Source organism: Beauveria bassiana (genome assembly GCF_000280675.1).
Source record: "Beauveria bassiana ARSEF 2860 unplaced genomic scaffold BBA_S00012, whole genome shotgun sequence".
NCBI lineage: Eukaryota > Fungi > Ascomycota > Sordariomycetes > Hypocreales > Cordycipitaceae > Beauveria > Beauveria bassiana.
This window is the reverse complement of record NW_007930847.1, coordinates 241,903-260,510: the sequence shown is the minus strand read 5'-3', so window position 1 is coordinate 260,510 and position 18,608 is coordinate 241,903. Positions and strand designations below refer to the sequence as shown.

General features: G+C 52.7%; 7 protein-coding genes across 7 annotated transcripts; 5 read left to right on the top strand and 2 right to left on the bottom strand.

Moving 5' to 3' along the window:
• Window positions 1–615: 615 nt before the first annotated feature.
• Window positions 616–2,123, top strand: BBA_04973 (MFS transporter; the record flags this gene model as incomplete). The annotated part of the gene is made up of 3 exons (XM_008600070.1): window positions 616–1,508; window positions 1,572–1,713; window positions 1,767–2,123. The coding sequence occupies 3 exons, from the start codon at window positions 616–618 to the stop codon at window positions 2,121–2,123; spliced, it is 1,392 nt and encodes a 463-aa protein (XP_008598292.1).
• A 2,265-nt stretch (window positions 2,124–4,388) lies between these two features.
• On the top strand, window positions 4,389–6,327 carry BBA_04972 (eukaryotic aspartyl protease; the record flags this gene model as incomplete). Its single annotated transcript, XM_008600069.1, has 2 exons — window positions 4,389–6,126; window positions 6,200–6,327. 2 exons carry the CDS (start codon window positions 4,389–4,391, stop codon window positions 6,325–6,327), a joined length of 1,866 nt encoding a protein of 621 aa, XP_008598291.1.
• Window positions 6,328–7,086: 759 nt separating this feature from the next.
• On the top strand, window positions 7,087–7,509 carry BBA_04971 (uncharacterized protein; the record flags this gene model as incomplete). The annotated part of the gene is made up of 1 exon (XM_008600068.1): window positions 7,087–7,509. The coding sequence occupies one exon, from the start codon at window positions 7,087–7,089 to the stop codon at window positions 7,507–7,509; it is 423 nt and encodes a 140-aa protein (XP_008598290.1).
• Window positions 7,510–7,875: 366 nt separating this feature from the next.
• BBA_04970 (dihydroxyacetone kinase) lies at window positions 7,876–9,675 on the bottom strand (the record flags this gene model as incomplete). The annotated part of the gene is made up of 1 exon (XM_008600067.1): window positions 7,876–9,675. One exon carries the CDS (start codon window positions 9,673–9,675, stop codon window positions 7,876–7,878), a length of 1,800 nt encoding a protein of 599 aa, XP_008598289.1.
• A 774-nt stretch (window positions 9,676–10,449) lies between these two features.
• BBA_04969 (ribose 5-phosphate isomerase) lies at window positions 10,450–10,972 on the top strand (the record flags this gene model as incomplete). Its single annotated transcript, XM_008600066.1, has 2 exons — window positions 10,450–10,485; window positions 10,547–10,972. The coding sequence occupies 2 exons, from the start codon at window positions 10,450–10,452 to the stop codon at window positions 10,970–10,972; spliced, it is 462 nt and encodes a 153-aa protein (XP_008598288.1).
• Window positions 10,973–12,508: 1,536 nt separating this feature from the next.
• BBA_04968 (uncharacterized protein) lies at window positions 12,509–13,021 on the bottom strand (the record flags this gene model as incomplete). The annotated part of the gene is made up of 1 exon (XM_008600065.1): window positions 12,509–13,021. The coding sequence occupies one exon, from the start codon at window positions 13,019–13,021 to the stop codon at window positions 12,509–12,511; it is 513 nt and encodes a 170-aa protein (XP_008598287.1).
• A 3,999-nt stretch (window positions 13,022–17,020) lies between these two features.
• On the top strand, window positions 17,021–18,517 carry BBA_04967 (crystal protein; the record flags this gene model as incomplete). Its single annotated transcript, XM_008600064.1, has 1 exon — window positions 17,021–18,517. The coding sequence occupies one exon, from the start codon at window positions 17,021–17,023 to the stop codon at window positions 18,515–18,517; it is 1,497 nt and encodes a 498-aa protein (XP_008598286.1).
• Window positions 18,518–18,608: the final 91 nt, after the last annotated feature.

Below are 18,608 nucleotides of genomic sequence, written 5' to 3'. Positions count from 1 at the left end.
ATTTTTTTGTATCCTCTATCTCATGACGGGAGAGAAAAATAAATAAATATAATGAGGTACATGGGAATCATACATTTTAAAAAAAGCAAGGGATATATTTATTTGCCTATTTTAATTCCCTGCTTATATGCGGGCACGTATCAGCGTCAAGCTAAAACCAATCAATCAACTATGTTCTCTGTACATACATGATGACAGTCGCCGGCTCGGCGATTCGGCCAAGCTATTAGATTAAAATCCACGCCAAAGCAAGGTAAGCAGGGGTCGCTTGGAGCAATTAGCGGAGAAGGTGCGTAATTTGCGAATAATACAAGCCATCGCAGCTTGTCGTAGTAAAGGTGCGGATCCACACCTTCATTGACGTGAATTAGGTCCTATCTAATCCGTACGTTCATAGCAGCCTCACTAGCACCATCTCGGAGCTCCGAACCCGTTGTCGAGCTCATAAATAGCTACATACCACTACGGCGCTGAACAGCTCGAAAAACTCGCAATGGCTCAATTCGTCTTTTAAAAACCAACGAAAAAAAAAAAAAAAGAAAAAAAAAAAGGTCTAATCAAGCAAGCAAAAGCGCACCAGCAGCTTTTACACGCCACCAGCTTCGCCCGCCCGCCATGGACAACGAGTCGCAGCCCCGGCGGCCGCCGCCCTTTTACTCTCGTGTACTGGCCGAGGTTGGCTTGGTCACGCTCTTTCGCTCCCCGCGGGACATTAAGCTCCTCTGCCTGCAGCGCTTCGTCCGGCTCTTCGCCTACGGCGTCACCACCCTCATCCTCGTCGCGTACCTGCAGCTGCTGGGCCACTCGCGCACGCGCATCGGCCTCTTCATGACGCTGACGCTGGCCGGCGACGTCATCATCAGCTTCCTCCTCACGCTCTTTGCCGACCGCCTCGGCCGCCGGTCCATCCTGTCGCTCGGCGCGGCGCTCATGGCCGCCAGCGGCGTCGTCTTTGCGCTCTGCGCCAACTACTGGGTGCTGCTGCTCGCCGCGGTGCTCGGCGTCGTCAGCCCCGCCGGCAACGAGATTGGGCCCTTTCGCGCCGTCGAGGAGAGCATCGTCGCGCACCTGACGCCGGCCGAGCACAGGGCCGAGGTGTACGCCTGGTACACGCTGTTTGCGCCCGCGGGCTCGGCGTTTGGCATGATGGCGGGAGGGTGGGCGGTGGAGGCGGCCCGGCAAAGGCTGCACTGGTCGCTGCTGGCCGCGTATCGTGGAGCGTTTGTCGCCTACGCCGTCTTGGGCCTGCTCAAGCTCCTGCTCACCGTCATGCTGTCCCGCAAGGTAGAGCTCGATCCGACCCCGCTGGCGCCGGCGGCAGACACGGTCGATGAGCGTGCTCCGCTGCTCATCAATGGCGGTGCGTCGGAAGCTGAGCCGCCCTCCCAAAAAAAGAAGAGTCGGCTGGCCTCGATGCTTCCTCACATCAGTCCCGAGAGCAAAAAGGTCACGGCTATACTCTGCATGCTGTTTGCTCTCGATTCTTTGGGTTCCGGACTGGCCTCTCTGTGAGTTGGGGACAAAATAGCCCTCTTACCCTGACTTAAACCTAACACGCTTCCTTTTTCTAGCTCCTGGGTCACTTTCTACTTTCGAAGCCAGTTTGGTATCGAAGAAGGTAAACTGGGATCCCTCTTCTTCACGACCAGCATCATTTCGGCCATTACAGTGTTGGTGGCGTCTTCCATTGCCAAACGCCTCGGCAACGTCAAGGTTCGTTAGTTGACTCAACCGAGGCCAGACTCAGCCTTTGCTAATGGTACTAGACCATGGTCTTTACCCATCTCCCGTCGGCCGTTTTCCTAGCCTTGATTCCGATCCCATCTGACCCCAAATTCGCCATCATGTTCTTGGTTTTGCGCGCGTCTCTGCAAAGCATGGACAGTGCCCCCAGGACTGCATTCATGGCTACCATTTTGCAGCCCGGGGAGCGCACTTCTGTCATGGGCGCCGTAAATGTCGTCAAGACGACTGCGCAGAGCCTGGGCCCTCTCATCACTGGTGTGCTTGCCAGTCACAAGTACTTTTGGCTGACCTTTGTACTTGCCGGCTCATTAAAGGGAACATACGATTTGCTATTGCTAGCGGTTTTCAAGAATTACGGTAGACATAGAACTGGCTGAGACGTTTTATTGCCTCGACCACGATGATGAGCAATAAGATCAGCAGGCTGGTGTCATGCCTACTTATCACAAGAGAACACATACAATGCATCAGGTATTCTCGGATATGATACCGAGCCATGCCGGAATACACTAGTTTTATTTAGGACCCCGAAGTGACTGCTCCGTGACTAGGCCCAAGGCGCTGTCAGATGCTCAGGATCGCCGCATTCTGATGAGCAGCACATCTGCCGACGGAATTCGTTTCCCGAAATTTATGAAATATCCCTTGTCTCAAGAAGAGTTCCAGATGTTTTTCATGACCGACCAAATTCGTAGTGAGCCGACTCCCTCGTAAGGGTTTGAAGATGGTGTGAAACAAATGGCCCCCCACTGGTGGTTTCAGTGCCAAGCCATTGTTGCCCACTCCGATCGCCCGCCCATTCATCGCCAAGAAGTTTGACGTGGATTGCGAAGCGGGGTAGCCCCGTTGGTGTGTCTACAACGCGACGGATGTTGATGTGAAATCTTGATGATACACTTGGGCCAAATGCTAAAATTAGTGAAGCAGAAGTAGGCAGTCATGGCAAGCCTAGCGAAGAATGTCAAGCCCAAAATGGCGGGATAAGCTAGAAATGGTAGGAGAAAAGCTTGAAACAAAACCATGGGAACGACGTGAATTAACAATGTATTGTATAAGTCAGCATACAATGGCGCTGCACTTCTCATATGCTTGCCGAGCTGGGTGTAACGATACGCTTCGCGTAAGCAGTCCTCCAACTACAAGCATACATGGCTACTAAGCACATCTACATGTTACAACGGATACCAGGACTTAAATCCACAATCCGCTCGCAAAAGAGAACAAGCTGGTGTGAGTAGACGTCGCATCACTAGCTGTTAGTCGCAGGTCATCCACCAGGTTGCCCACTAAAATAATAAACTGTAAATTGCCCTGACCAGCGCTGCTGGACTGGCACCACATGCAATATAAGCCTTACACAAGGGGGGAACAGCGTGCTTGGCAATCCTCCGTCGGCCGAGTGTGGAAATAAAAGGAACCCTTGACGTGGCTGTATGGAAATTGACCATTTTACTCCAATCTTGTGATTAAATCCTCCTGTAATCTATTTCGAAATAAATATTCACTCGACAGTTAATCTGCCAGCCTCCGCCAATCGCTTGGCGGCTCGTCGCCGCTGCGTGAGATTTATGAAACAACATCGGTTTCGCCATGTGATGGGCAATCGCTTTCCGGACTGGCTGTGGTGTTACTTTTGCCAAGGAAATGAAACGCAGAATCATCTAGATGATCGAAAGACATGATTTTCTCCTATTCTGCTGCAGCTGCAGCAGTCGTCTGGACTCTTTTCAACTTGGCTTGCCCTAGCAAAAAGTCCTTGCGTCTGCAAGTTAATTAAGAATTGTAGCCACACTGGCCGAACTAGTGCACGGCCTTGGCCGAAGTGAAGAGGCGATATAACGGCATTGAAAAAAAAGAAAAAGAAATTGAGAAGATTAATTGCTTCGAAAGTGGCTGTTCTTGCACACAGGCGGAGACTCATCAACTGTTTCGCCCAGATTACTTGTTCCTTGCTACACCCGGCTCTAGCGGCACGAGGAAACAAAGAGCAGCGCCTCCATCCATTCCCCCCAAGAGTATCAATCTGCATAGTGGATAGCGCGAAACAGTAAGCGCAACAAACTAGCCAATAAGCGGTCCTTTTTCTTTGCTGCCGCCGTTACAACTCTTGTGTGAGCGAACGCCGAGCGAACGCCGCCCCCCCCCCCCTCCCTGGGAGCCGTTCCGTTTTGCTTCTGCGGAGCATCTTGCATTAGATATTCGGGCCCCGGGGGTGAGCTGCCGACATTTCCGTGTAGTAATTGAGGCTGCGTTATGCAACTCCCCTGCTGAATCTGGGGGGGGGCGATTCGCTGCGACGGGTTTTGTTTACGAACAGACCGACATAGCCGAAGTATATGGGCGAGGACTCGAGCAAAGTGTATATACAGGTTCATGGGACATCAATTTCTCTAGTGGTCGATTGTGTTTCTGGTTCATTCGCTTTCTTTACACAGAGCGGGACTCTTAATTCCTGTACTTTTTTTTGGTTTCCCTTTCTCTCTGTTGGGTTCTTCATATTCTATACCATCTCGTCTTACATCTGATATCTTTCTTCACCTTTTTACTATTTCCATTCCTTGGCTTCATTTCGTGATCACCAGGTGTGACCCTCTCTTCCTTTCATTTAGCAGTTTTTACGGTCTTGGACATCGCCAGGCGCCATGTATACCAAGGCCCTCTCCACAGTGTTGCTCCTTTTGGAGCTCACAAGCTTGGCTACGGCCGCTCCCTATGTTGAAAAGAGAACCTACAAGGTCGAGCGTGTTCGCAATGAAGCTTACACTGGCCGAAATGGGCCCCGAGCGCTGGCAAAGGCCTATCGAAAGTACGGCATGCCTTTGCCTACCGGTCTTGTCGATGCTTTGGAGGCACAGAACAACGAAGCGCCTGCTTTCCAGCCCACAAAGCGTCGTACCAGCAAATGGCATAGCCCGTTGGAGGACGCCGACCAGGATGATGCCGCCCAGGATGCCGCCCAGGATGTCAGCACCAAGGACGTTGGTACTGAGGATGTTGGAGCCGAGGACGTTGGATCTGAGCAAGTCGGAGCAGAGTCTGTTCTAGGCGATATCCTTGGGGGCTTGCTTGGAAACGGTGCCAATAACGGTGCCGGAAATGGTGCCAATGAGAATGGTAACAACGGTGCGGACAAGGGGGCTGGCAACGGTGCCAAGACCGGTGCCAATAACGGTGCTAATAACGGTGCTGGCAAGGAGGGTGGCAACCGCGCTGGCAACAACAACCCAAACACCAACCCAAACACCAATCCCAATACCAATCCAAACACCAACCCAAACACCAACCCCAATATCGACCCCAATACCAACCCCAATACCAACCCCAATACCAACCCCAATACCAACCCCAATACCAACCCCAATACCAACCCCAATACCAACCCAAACACCAACCCAAACACCAACCCAAACACCAATCCAAACACCAACCTCGGCAACGGCAACGGCAACGGCAACGGCAGCAACAATGTCGATCCAAACGCCGATGTGATTGCGTCTCTTGCCAAGGCCCGTGAAGGCAACTTCACCGGCAAGGTAAAGACCGTACCGGAAAAGAATGACGTCGAGTACCTATCACAAGTCAAGATTGGCGGACAGCCCGTCACGCTGGATTTCGACACGGGCTCTTCCGATCTCTGGGTCTTCAACACGCAGCTGCCCACCCAGCAGACGCAGGGTCGCCAAGTCTACGATCCAACCAAGAGCAAGACGTTCAAGATGATGCAGGGTGCCCAGTTCCAGATCCGGTATGGCGACGGATCAGGCGCCGAGGGCAACGTGGGCACCGACGTGGTGGACATTGGCGGCGCCGTCGCGCCGGCGCAGGCGATTGAGCTGGCGACGACCGTGACGGACACGTTTGTGCAGGACGCCAACAACGGCGGGCTGATGGGCCTCGCGTTTGGCTCCATCAACGCGGTGCAGCCGCAGAAGCAAAAGACGTTTTTCGAAAACGTCATGCCCAAGCTGCAGGAGCCCGTCTTCACGGCGGACCTGCGCGCCAACGCGCCCGGCGCGTACGAGTTTGGCCGCGTCGACGCGAGCAAGTTTACGGGACAGATGACCTGGATCCCCGTCGACACGAGCAAGGGCTTCTGGCAGTTTAGCAGCGAGTCGTTTGCCGTCAACGGCGGGCAGCCGCAGCCGGCGGCGCGCGGCGGCCAGGCGATTGCCGATACGGGCACGACGCTGCTCCTCGCGGACCCGGCCATTGTCGAGGGCTACTATGCGCAGGTGCCGCAGGCGCAAAACAGCCAGCAGCAGGGCGGCTTCGTGGTGCCTTGCAATGCCAAGCTGCCGGACCTGGACCTGGACATTGGCGGCGTCTACATGGCACGCGTCAAGGGCGAGGATATCAACTTCGCGCCCGTTGGCAATGGTGGTGAGTAATCTTTCTTCGTTGTGTTCAGAATTCAGGGGACGGGACAGACTTTGCTAATCAATGACCTTTACAGCTTGCTTCGGCGGATTGCAGGCCGGTCCCCCCGGTGGCATGGGCATCTATGGCGACATCTTGTTCAAGTCGCAGTTTGTCGCGTTCAACGGCGGCAACAAGAGCTTGGGCATGGCCAATCATGCCTAAACAAATTTTAGAACCTGAGGCTTCGGGCACGCCGCCCGCATCACTGGGTCCGCGATGGCGCCGCCGTTTTTTCGCGATGCACATGGAAAAGATGTATCGCCGGCTAAAGGGCCGAGAAGAGTGAACAAATTGCTGCCTAAACCGCCGAGTGCTGTTTGTGTCGGCTGTCTTGATGTCTCGCATCTCAATGTATATTTCCGATTGTCATGGCCAGTTACAGAGCCATTTTTAAGAGAACCTGGTGTTTTTTATTCAGAATTAGCATGCAACAATTTCAGCTCTGCAGCATTATAAAGTGCCAAGTTCCTGGACAAATCTTGATCGTCATGTTTCAAACTGTAATGAGGCTGAGTGGTAGCCTGGGGTGGCTTGACGGCACGGCGCCTTGTGATCAATACTAACAGGGCGTCATATTCAAATTAGTACATGAAGCCTCTACGCAATCCTTCCAGAAGCGGGACAGCTTCAACGCCACATTTCAAGCTCAGCAGTCACCAAAGACGACAACGGGTACCCGCGGGGTAGTCTGGTGTGCTCGCTCTCGAATGGGTTACTTGCTCAGCCTTGTCATGACAGCATGAGCGGGCAAGCGGTCTTTTGCCAATAAAAACCCGCTGCATTCACCCTTCCCAGGACATTTCGCAAAAAAACCCTGCATTGCATGATACTACAAACTATTTGCGACTTCGCGCGCATCACCAACACCTACCAAACAACCCACCTTACTACACGTGCACCAAACCCCCAATTAAACCAAAAATGGGTCTCTTCAAGTCGAGCAGCGACAAGCCGGCGGCCGAGCAGCAAAAGGGGAGCGACAAGAAGTCGCTCTACCAGCGCTACCAGGACTCGAAGCGCGGCGAGCCCATTAGCGACGCCGACCTGCTCAAGTACGCGGGCAAGACGCGCGACGAGTTTGATTCCTGGAAGGACACGCAGCCCGGCGTCGGCCGCAACCAGCTAGCCGGTACGCTGGCCATGGGCAACGCGGCCGGCCTCGCGGGCGTGGCCACGGCCGGCGGTTACGGCGGCTGGGGACCGGGCGCCGCGCCCAACGGTCCCAATCGCGGCATGAAGTTTCCGCCGGCGCAGCAGCAGCAGCAGCAGCAGCAGCAGCAGCAGCAGCAGAAGCAGCAGAAGCAGCAGTCAGACAAGGAGAAGGCGCTAGAGGAGAGCGACTAAGTTGAGGGGGAAAATCGATGGCTGAGATTTTACCTTTTAACTTGATGTTTGAGATTTGAAAGGAATGTCATCATGTTCAAAGTAGTGTAATAGCTGAATTCATCTGCATGCCCCTGCGTCAGCGGCAGCAAAGATGCATTAGTCCAGAAACGTGTACGTATAAAAGACAGCGCCACTTGCGACGTAATTAAAATGTGTGTAGTATTTCCCTTTGATGGATTCTCCGACTCGTAATTTTTTTTTTTTCAGTCGTAGACATGCCCATTTCCATACTCTCTCCATTGCCTCTCTTACTAGGCCCACCAAATTTCGCTCAACAAACGAAAACGCCAAATGCAATGTACAAAACCGCCCGAAAACCCTTCTTCACTGCTTGCCATTAAATGCCTTGTATAGGCCAGCAATAACAACCATGGCACCCCAGGCGCCTGGATCGGGAGGCATTTCCTGGTTCGCACCGCTGCCGCCGCCGCCGCCGCCGACATAGGTCGCGCGACCGAGGCGGGGCGTCATGGTCTTGGTCGCCTCAGCGCCCTTGACGGCCGCGTCGACGGCCGCGTCAAAGCCCGCCTTGCCCATGGCGTCGGCAAACGGCATGAGGGTGTCTATGACGGTGCGGTCGCCGACCTGGGCTGGCGTGTAGCGGCGCAGGTTCTCAAGCGCGGTGGCCAGGGCCACGCCCCAGAGCGCGACGGCGCCACCGCCGTCGGCAGACTGGGCCAGCGCAATGTTCTTCTCGACGGCGGCGCGCAGTGAGACAAAGAAGATGCCGAGGATGCCGCCGAGGGTGCCGCCCATCTTGCTCTCGACAATGTCCTCGAGCTCCAGCAGCACGGAGACGACGGAGCCCTTTTTGGCGAGGCCGGCGTCGAGCGCGGCGAGCAGCGCCGTGGCGCCCGTCTTGAGCGTCTCGCCACAGTCGCCGTCGCCCATGACCGTGTCCCACTTGGTCAGGTCGGGCTCCGCCTTGACCAGGTCGTCGCATGCGGTTCGCAGCATCGTCTCGAGCAGGGCCGGATCCGTCTTGAGGTCGCGGGCGTCATCGGCCGTCTTGTGCTCGGGTTCGGGCGCCGACACGAGCTGGTCCTTGCGGGCGCGGCGCTTGGATTGGGCACCGGCGACCGACTCCCAGTAGGTGTTTGTGCGGGCGTCGAAGAAGGCTTTGATCTGGTCGGCCGAATAGCTGCAGTTACGGGCGGCGGCAGTGATGTTGATGACGGAGACGGAAAAGGCGGGCGCGTTGAGCGACGTCTCGAGGAAGCCGGCGCAGACGCGGGTCGGGTCCATGCGCCAGTCGCGCTCGAGCTGCTCGAGGAGCTCGTCGACCAGGGCGCCCATCTCGAGGTGCGACATGCCGCCAAAGTTGCTGACGAGCAGCATGGTCTCGTCGCCGGGGCTAAAGTGGACGTAGCCGCGCTCCGGGTCTTTTTCGTCGAGGCAGTGGGTGAGGATCTGCTTGACGAGGTCCTGCGGCGTGGGCGCGGGGGAGAGCTTCTTGTAGCCGGGCTCGTTGTGGGGGCCGGTGCCGAGCTCGACCTCGTCGTCCTTGAGCGTGGCGTGCTCGGCGCGGCCCGGAACGTGACAGTGGTCCAGCGTGGCGGCGATGGAGACGATTTGCTGGGAAAAGGCAACGCCGAGGTCGTACACCTCGTCGAGTGAGGCGCCGGCGCCGGCGGCGCCACCCATGACCTTGAGGACGCCAATCTGGCCGGCAAGACCGCGGCGGCCGACTAGGCTGCCCTTGCGGCCGACGGAGACGTCGTCGCCGCAGATGATGGTGCGGCAGCGGTGGCCCTTTGCAGTGGCCTTTTCGTTGGCGAGGCCAAAGTGCAGGCAGTCGCCGGTGTAGTTTGTGATGACGAGGATGGTGCCCTTGTCGCTGGGGACAGCGTCTACGCCCGCGACAATCTGCTTGGTGCTAGGGCTGGCAAAGATGTCGCCCTGGACGGCGGCCGTGAGCATGTTCTGGCCGACGTAGCCGCTCCAGCCGGGCTCGTGGCCGGAGCCGCCGCCGGAGATGAGGACCACCTTGGACTTGTCATAGTCCGAGTCAAAGACGACACGATTGGCCTCGTCGAGGCTGAGGCTGGGGTTGTAGCGGATGATGCCTCTCAGGGCCTTGTTGACGAGGCCGTCGGACGAGTCAAAGAGGTGACGCTTGGACATGGTTGAATGCGATTCTCGTGCGTCTGCGGGCGAGGATCGTGTGATGAGTAGAAAAAAAGATGGAGATGATGCAGTAAAAGACTGCAAAACAGGTGAGGATGAAAGAGCACAGAGGACTTGCGAGAGCTGGTCAGCGATTTATCGTGAGCTGGGGGCGTGTGGCACGAAGAACCCCTCGTTTAACTGGGGATGTCGAGGTGGCACCAATGACTTCGGTCATGGTGCCGCAGTCGGAGAGGGCAATTGAGTGCAAAGAAGAATGATGGGCAACATAAATCTGGAGCTTCCCGTCTTCGGACAGGAAAAAAAGACAATGATGTGTGTCAGAATGCGTCCGTTTCTCGTTTGCAGCGTCATGGGAGGATGGTTTCTCAGTCGGGATTCCGCATTGGGCAAGCCGGCGGGCAGTTCACCCACTTGCAAGGGTCTTGGCCCGCGAAAGAGACGGAGCTTGCCCCAGCTTTTCGGGGAAAACCACCCCCTGCTACACTGGGGTTCTGGAACTCGGATGGTCATTTACTAGTGCGACGGTCCCCGGATGATGGCAGCGTGATCGAATTGATTTTTTTTTTCGGTGGTCTTTTGGTGGGGGTTTGACGAAATGATGAGGGGTGTGGCGAGGTGTCATGGCCGAGCTTCGGAAGTGCAAACGACGACTTGCTCTCCCGCCTTTCCATCTGTGCAACTCATTTATTTCCCTCTCCAACTCAACTCGTATTCTACTTGCTTTTACAAAATTACCAAGCAAAAAAAAGCCCCATCACACTCTATATCATGGCCCCTACCTGGAGAATAGCCATGGGCTGCGATGTAAGTGCCTTGTCCTTGCCGCTAGCCAACGCCCACCCACACTGACACTTTGTTTTTCCAGGAAGCCGGCGTTAGCTACAAAAACGCCATCAAGCGTGACTTTGAATCAGACAGCCGCGTGAGCGAGGTGATTGACGTGGGCTCGGGCGAGACGAGCGACAAGACGGCGTACCCGACACGCGCCGCCGCCGCCGCCCGCCTGGTGGCTGAGGGCAAGGCGGACCGGGCGCTGCTCGTGTGCGGCACGGGGCTGGGCGTGGCCATTGCGGCCAACAAGATCAAGGGCGTCCGCGCCGTGACGGCTCACGACAGCTTCAGCGTGGAGCGCAGCGTGCTCAGTAACAATGCGCAGGTGCTGTGCATGGGCGAGCGCGTTGTCGGCCTGGAGCTGGCGCGACGCCTGGCAAAGGAGTGGCTTGGCTACGAGTTTGACGAGAACAGCGCCAGCGCCAAGAAGGTGGACGAGATTGATCAGCTGGAGGCGTAGGAACTGCGACTGATGATGGAGAGATGCGATTGGAAAGAATAGCGCGTTGCCATAGAAGGTTCAAACAGCCCGCCCGTAATAGACAATTGGTTCCTAAGTACAACTGTTTGCTTCTTCTCGTCAGATAACCCAAGCTTGTGATGCCCTAGCCAACGACTGGGACACGGGTTACAGACAAACTGTTGCCCTAGTATCGTCTTTGCCTCTACCACTCGACGGACGAGAGAAAAAGAGGTCTTTCGGAATTAAAAGGCCGTCGACATGCGCGTGGCAATGCATCCATCACCACTTTGAAGCCCGGCATGCCCAAAGCGGCAACACATTGGCGTGGCTTGGGAGGCGCTGCACTTTGGCGCATGCAGCCCGCCGACCCGCTGTAAACCCATGACTGACAGTTCGGTTTTCGGGAAGAAGACAAGACTTTCTCACTAAGCAGTACTTGGGCAAGGGGAAAACGAATTTGCGTGATGAAAGACTGTTGAAGCTGAGAATCTTGTGTATTTTCTGAATTGGATTCGTAGCTTTCTAAAATTTCCGTCACTGGAATCGTCGTCTTTCCTTCACCCTCGCCCATCAGCCTGCCCAAGCACTCGTGGACGTGGGTGGATTGATTCCTCACCCTGAGTATAAATGCCCTGCTGAATGTGCTATAGTCAGCCATTTATAGTGGCAGTAGCTGCCACTGATAGTGGAGATTAAGGGTGCTTAAGGCAGGCTCTCTATAACGTCGGGCACCCACTTCTCGGCAGGTTAACCAAATCACAACCTACCACGCAGACTACTTATAGAAAATCCAAAATAATTTAAATCACAAGAAAATACTACTTATTAGTAGGTAGACTAATAATTAAGTAGCGCCTCCGTGGTATAGTAGTTCTAGATTAGGGAGTTCTATATAGGTTAGTATATAGATTATAGGTTTAAATCCCGCTAGAGGTACCTCTTTTTAATTCCCTACTAGCCTACCTAGCCTCTTTAAAGTCTAGTATACTAGAAGTAATACTATTAAGGATTTATATAATATAATATACCTAGATATAGGTAAAATATAAGAAGAGATAATTATAAAACTAAGCTAAAATAAAAATATACTATTAAATATATATTAATTATTATATTATAATAGCTCTTATAATAATAGTATAAAATTATATATAACTATTATAAGTAAAAATAATTAAAAACTTAAGGGGGACTTAAATTAAATATAATAAAAAAGTAAAATAAATATATTTAGTAATATTAATATCTTTATAGAAGTAAAAGTAATATAATATATATATATATATATATTAAAGGTATAACTTAAGAAACTAGTATTAGAAAATTATTATAGGTAAAAGCTAAGTGCACCGGTTGTTCCCACCGAGTCTGGCGGTAAACGTCGCTGCCTTTAGTGGGAGCAACCGAGCCCAGCGCTTTAGCACTACGGACGCCAGCGGTACAGGACTACGTGCACCCCCACGCTGGAGCCAGCTGCTTCTCATGTCCATAAATGCGAATTGAGCTCTCGCAACAAATTCTCAAATCTCTCAATTAAGAGGACTTGGGAGCCTTGACAAGCTTCAGAACGATGCCGTCGGGGTGGTTGCCGCTCTTCTTGTACTCGTCCGTGTTGTACAGAGGGTTGCTCAGGTTGGGCACGACGCCAATCTGGCCGCCGTTCTTGCCGCAGCTGCCGACGTTGGTGTTGGCCTTATCGATGGCGTTGGCAATGTCCTCATAGAGAACCGACGTGGGGTAGCGGGGGTTGTTGTGCTTGGCCAGGGCCAGGACGGTGCCGGCGCCGTCGACAGGCAGGCCCCATTCGGGGCAGTCGAAGCCCTTGGGCATAGTCCAGAACTTGCCGGCGCCGGAAGCCTGCTCGCCGATGTAGCGGAGGTACTCGGCGACGTACTTGATGTCCTCGGGCTTGAGGTCTTGCGAGTCGCCGCCGTCGACGCCGTAGCAGATCTTCTGGGTGCCCTCGCCGCAGCTGCGGGCGGCAAGGAGGGGGTTGGCAACGGCAAGACCGGCGGCAGTAATGGTAAGAGCAATCTCGGCAATCATTTTGCTTAGTCAATGTTTGTGATCTGCCAAGTAGATGATGCTTTGGTAGAAGGGAAGAAGAGGCTGGGCTGGTGTGAGAGTCAGACGAGCTGGTGCTTCGAAAGTTCGAATTCAGACTGTCTAGGACAATTGGATCTCTTTATACGCAAAGATATGCTCCATTGTTTGGCCAAACTCCCTCTGCATTGATCGTGTTGCAAGGGTAGCTGGTTCAGCCTAGGCGCTGGTGTGTAGTGACTTCCTCAGTGACCGCCTCAGCTGCAGCCGCAGATGAAAGCAGAGCATTTCCCAACCAGGAGAAAGGCTGTATTTGAGCGCTACAGTGCGTCATGGTATCGATTTTGAATCGAGGCGATCGCCGACGCAGCCTGACCGTTCAACTCAGCGCACGATCGAACCGTATTGGAACTGTTCTCGCTTGCACCAGGTGCTTCTCGGGCAAGTAAGAATGGCCGAGAAATGGATTAGAAAACCATTTTCCTTATGTAAAATGTCGAAGTGGTACAAAAAGTTGTTGCTGGGGAGGGCTGAAATTTAGAACTCAAAGGTTGAATTCTTGCACTTAAGCCAGGTTTGGACCAATCAGAGGCCCCCCTTCCCTCAACACCACTATGTTTTTGACAAGTCAACCAAAACACACCAAGTTATAGGCCTTATAGCGCTCTAGATAGAGCCTTTTTACTTATTTTAAATTGCTATTTAGAAAGCCTATTACTTATAGAATATGCCTAGCATTAGAACTTTTTACAGCAGGGCTTCTAGCGGGCGCGGGCGCTGCCTTTTTTCGTAGGTAATTACTGACTTGGTGTTGAAGTTGGAAGGGAAGGCCTGGCTTCTGATTAGTTGAAAGGGGGGACTTGGGTGCAAAAATTCAAAATTCGAGTGCCAAATTTCAGGCCTCCCCGGCGTTAGTCTCTCATAGCCGAGCCTGGTTCGACGTCTCAAACCCATCGCCGCTCTCTCGCTAACCTCTTTCGTTGCTTATTTTTGTAACAGCCAAAACACAGCCCAAAACCAACCAGGGCCACAATCAGAATTGGGAGCCAAACGTAGAAGGCGCCCGCTCCCAAGTCAGGCCCGTGTTCAATTTCGTTGGGACCCTGGCAGGCCGCTTTAGCGCTCGCCTCGACCTTGGAGCCGGGAACCCAGGTGCTGATTTGCACGTTGTGGCATGACTGCTTCATCAATGGCGGTGCAGGACTTAATGAAGATGCATCTGCTTCTTTCCAGCTAATGTACCACGGCTCGTGGATGGACACGACATTCCCACCATGAGTTTGATACTCGTGTACGCACGCGCTCTCTTGAGCGCTGTGCAGAGGATTTAATACGTAGTTTGTGTATGTGAAGCTCCTGTGATTCCAGGGTCAGTGTGCTGTTTCTGCGGAAAAGCGCGCGAATCCTGGCATGGCTTATTACTCAGAGCAACAAATAGCACGGGACTCGAATTCGTCGCCAACGCTGGCTACTGTCAGGGAGTACGCAGTCCAGCGTCTAGGACAAACCGCAGGGCTGTACGCAAACTGCGGGGTGCCTGCATCCCATCCCTCAGGCTGGCATGTCGAACTGCGCCTAGGATCGGAGACAACAAAGGTGTCTGTCGTATGGTAAGGAACACCAGTAATCGTTGTAAACTGTCCCCCTTCACAGCCCGACGGCGGCACAAAGGGCGTCGTAAGTGAGACGCGAGTAGCAGTTGGTGAAGACGAACTGCTATCCACTGCGCTTGCAGTTGTTCTGGGAGAGCTCATCCTGTTGGCTTGTGGAATGTTACCTGCAAGTAATAGCGAGATTGTATTGGTGGACGGAGGCAAGTTGGTAACTGGCGAAATGACGCGACTGATGAAAGCCAGCAATACGCACCACAAACTAAAAGGCGGTTGCAGCTTCACAGCCTCTCGGCAGCAAGGCAGTTGCCAGCCAAGCCAAAATACTAAGATAATTTCAGGATTGATGGCTAGTTGCGACGCCACTCAACTAGTTACTGCACCTAACGCTTTTTTTAGCTCCACGGCCCGCTGCTGCAACGCTGCAAGGATGAACTTGGCAGCGCCGGTGGAAGGCTGAAGAGTCACCCGCAAATCAACAAAGGCTAACAAATTCCTTCCCCACGGCCGGCTCCAATTGTGCCCTCCTTTGGGGAATGGGCCTCATCGGGCAGGCTTCCCAAAATAGATGCGATTATCCATATGAAGCCGCTGCACGTTTTGGGTTGCTCACTTGCCTACGGCACAATCTGCCAAAACTGAACAGCACGAGAGTCCCTTGGCCATTTCTTATATCGATGCGTACTCGTTCCAGGTAAAGCTAAGAATTCTAGAACGGCTGTGTGCATCTATAGGAATATATTTATCGCAAACGTACTGTGTCCGTTAATAAATTATCCTACCACAAAAACAAGGCCACAATTAGCCCCGAGAGCACCATTATAGGGCAGCATTGGCCGAATTTCTTTAAACTTGCTGTATTTGTGTTTTCTCGTACTAATGGAGAAGGAAGGGTTCATGGAGGATCGTTATAACTACCCGCAAAATCGATATGCCGTGGTATGCTGCCACGTGTTAAGTGTCTGCTTTGGTGCTTAAAAGGCACAGCCACCACCAAAATACCACTTTTTGATTTGATTTAGCTAGCGCTAAAGAGGTATTTCCGACGATAATCAGCTGTAAAGTCGTACGAAAGTGAATGCGAGTCGCCACAATAGCCAACCACAACCCCCCGCTTCAATGTCTAGACTCTAACATAGACCGACGGCTGTTGCAGAAATCAGGGTCAATTGAAGCGTCAAGGCGCTGAGGAGTAGTCTACACGACTTAAGGGAAACGTTTATGAGAGGCAGGCAGACTACTTCTCAGGCGAGCCGCCGATGTAATCGTTTGAGTAATTATGACCAGACAATTTTTATAGGTAGGCATTAATGTATGAGAGTAGTAGCATTATCGATGATTCTACCGGACAACTTTGTAACGCGTATTGACATGATAACATTTCAAATAGCTTCAAGATAATGACGTATAGAAGAAGTCATCTCTAAAACCGCGATACCATAAAGTGATTAGAGCTACCAGGAAAATTGCACGGGCGCTGAACTTACTTACGCCTTGGCTCGAGTGCCTTATTTTAAGCAACGGCCGGGTCAACGTAGTTAGTTGTCGATAAGGGTGTATAAAGACCAAGTCACATGGCCTAGAGCACATGTTAGATCAGTGCGGGCCGATAGTAGACCTAATGAAACCTGTTAGGATATGGCATAGGGTTATTAAATGGGTAGAAATAGCTCGATTAGTTAAGATGTGATCTTGAGCGTAGTAGACAACGCACGAGAGCCTGCTTAGCATATGCTAGCTATTCGGCTTGAAATTTGGATGCTACTAATACGTAGACGTGATGTCGTATATATCATGTGTATTCACTTCGATAAAGCGGATTATTCTAACGCTTTATCTTCTGGGGGTAATTGGCCTGGCTACCGTATACTTGGGGGGGTTTGACCTCGTCTTTGGCGGTGACGTCATACGCCCTACCGTCTAAATAGTAAACGTCTACTTATACGCGCTGAGCCGAGAGGCGAAGGCGAAGCAAGGTTTCCATTTGAATTGACAGACACACCTGCCTATTTGGTACTATCTCGAGTCAGGATGCTGGCAGAAATATGGATATCTGATGACTGCTTTGGTCCCCGCCGATGATGGAATCATCCGCAGCTAGAGCAGAGGGGGTCAAACTAAGCCGCAATACTCACGCAGTATAGCATACTACGAGAAATGCTTAGAAAATGAGGCTCGACAATTTAGCGAGGAAGAAGATGACCAGATGAGCTTCCACTGAGGGTGGGATGCTGCAAAAAATAATATAAAAGGCCTGGTCTCGTCACTTGTGAAAAACAGTTTCTCACTCAAAGCAGCACTCTACTACCACTACAAGCAAAAGAACACTCTTGACTATTCAGTCTGAAAATCTTCCAAAAATCATCTTTATCACATTCTACCAACCGCTAAAATGAAGGTCGATGCTGATTCTGCCCTGAGCTTCGCCAACACCGCTCTCACTGCTGCCAAAGATGGCGTGGCACTTGATATCACTGACAGCGACGAGATATTCCCTTATATGTTTTCCATCTTCTCGATTGGTGTTGGCCTGGTTCCTGGAGTTGGACCTCTTCTTGGTTCCTTTGCCGGGCTTCTCGGCGCCATTGCCTTTCCTAAGAAGAGCACGGATGTTAATGCGATTTGGAACAGCCTACGTGGAAGGGTTGAAGCCTTGATTGGTGCCAAGATACAGGCCAGCCACGTCAATATCCTACAGAAGAACGTCGAGGGTTTCGCCTCTAATATGGAGGCCTTTACCCGTGTCTTGATTGACTACGAAGAGCTTACCGGAAATGATAAGGCAAAGCAGGCCGAGACTCTTCGCATCCTTTTTAATGCCTTCTTGACGGTCCTACGTGCCGATATTCCAGCATTCCAGGTCCACGAGTATGCCGTGGCATCGCTTCCGCTCTTTACTCAGGCCGCCAACATCCACCTCGCCCTCCTATCTGATGGCATTCGGAATTGGGAGGCGTGGGGCTTCACTGAGAGGTACAGGAACGATCTGCAGCAGCAATTCGACAGGCTTACTGTGTCCTCTTCCAAGCGTATTCGCGCCGCCGTGCGTGACCAAGATGAGCCGTCAGACCTAGACACCATCAAGGAGTGCATTGCCATTGGCGAGGCTGCGGGCTGGGACGCTAAGCTAATTGACACCTGGAAGGCCGCACTGGAGACCCTGTCCAAGGCAACCGCCCTTAGCAGGCGCGCGACGCTCACCTATCCCGCCTATGCCAAGGAATACTACGAAAAGGGCCGCACGATGATTAAGCCATACACTTCTTCATGGGAAGGCTCTGATAAAGGGTTAAGTGAGGCTCTAGCATTAAACGCCTTATCTGATTATGACGCTACTATGATTAAGAACGTGCTTACCTATGCCGAGTTCTGGCCGTATCTAACCGGCAAGGAGATGCCAGAATCAGCTAAGCTGGCGCTGGATCGCGAGATATTTCTAGGCCCATACGGCCGTTACACGGGAGGCGCCACCTGGAACGCTAAGAATGCGCCACCCATCACTACCCGCGGCTCCAATATCACGGCCATCAAAGTGCGCTCCTGGGACAATGTTGACGCCTTGCAGGTGCAGTACGGAGGCCGCTGGGGACCCCTGTTCGGAGACGCCAAGGGCGGCGCCGAACACCAGGCCAACTTGGCTTTTGACGAGTACATCCAGTCTATCGATGTCCTCCACGGACATAAGCTAGGCCAGTTGACCTTCTTCTCTAATAAAGATAAGATCCATGGCTGGTACGGAACCGACAAACACGCGCGAAATCGGACCTCCATCAAGCATCAAGGATACGGTTTGACTAATATGGTCGTCACCCACTGGGAGAAGCACGTGCCCCCAGGCTGTGAGGGCATCATCTTTGGCTTTAGACCTCTTCTCACCGCTCGTGGCTAAGCCAGTCATCAAGTCATCAATCTCTTCTATACGCGCTATCGAAACACACTATAGATTAGATGTATCTTTTTAGAGAAACCAATATTTATAT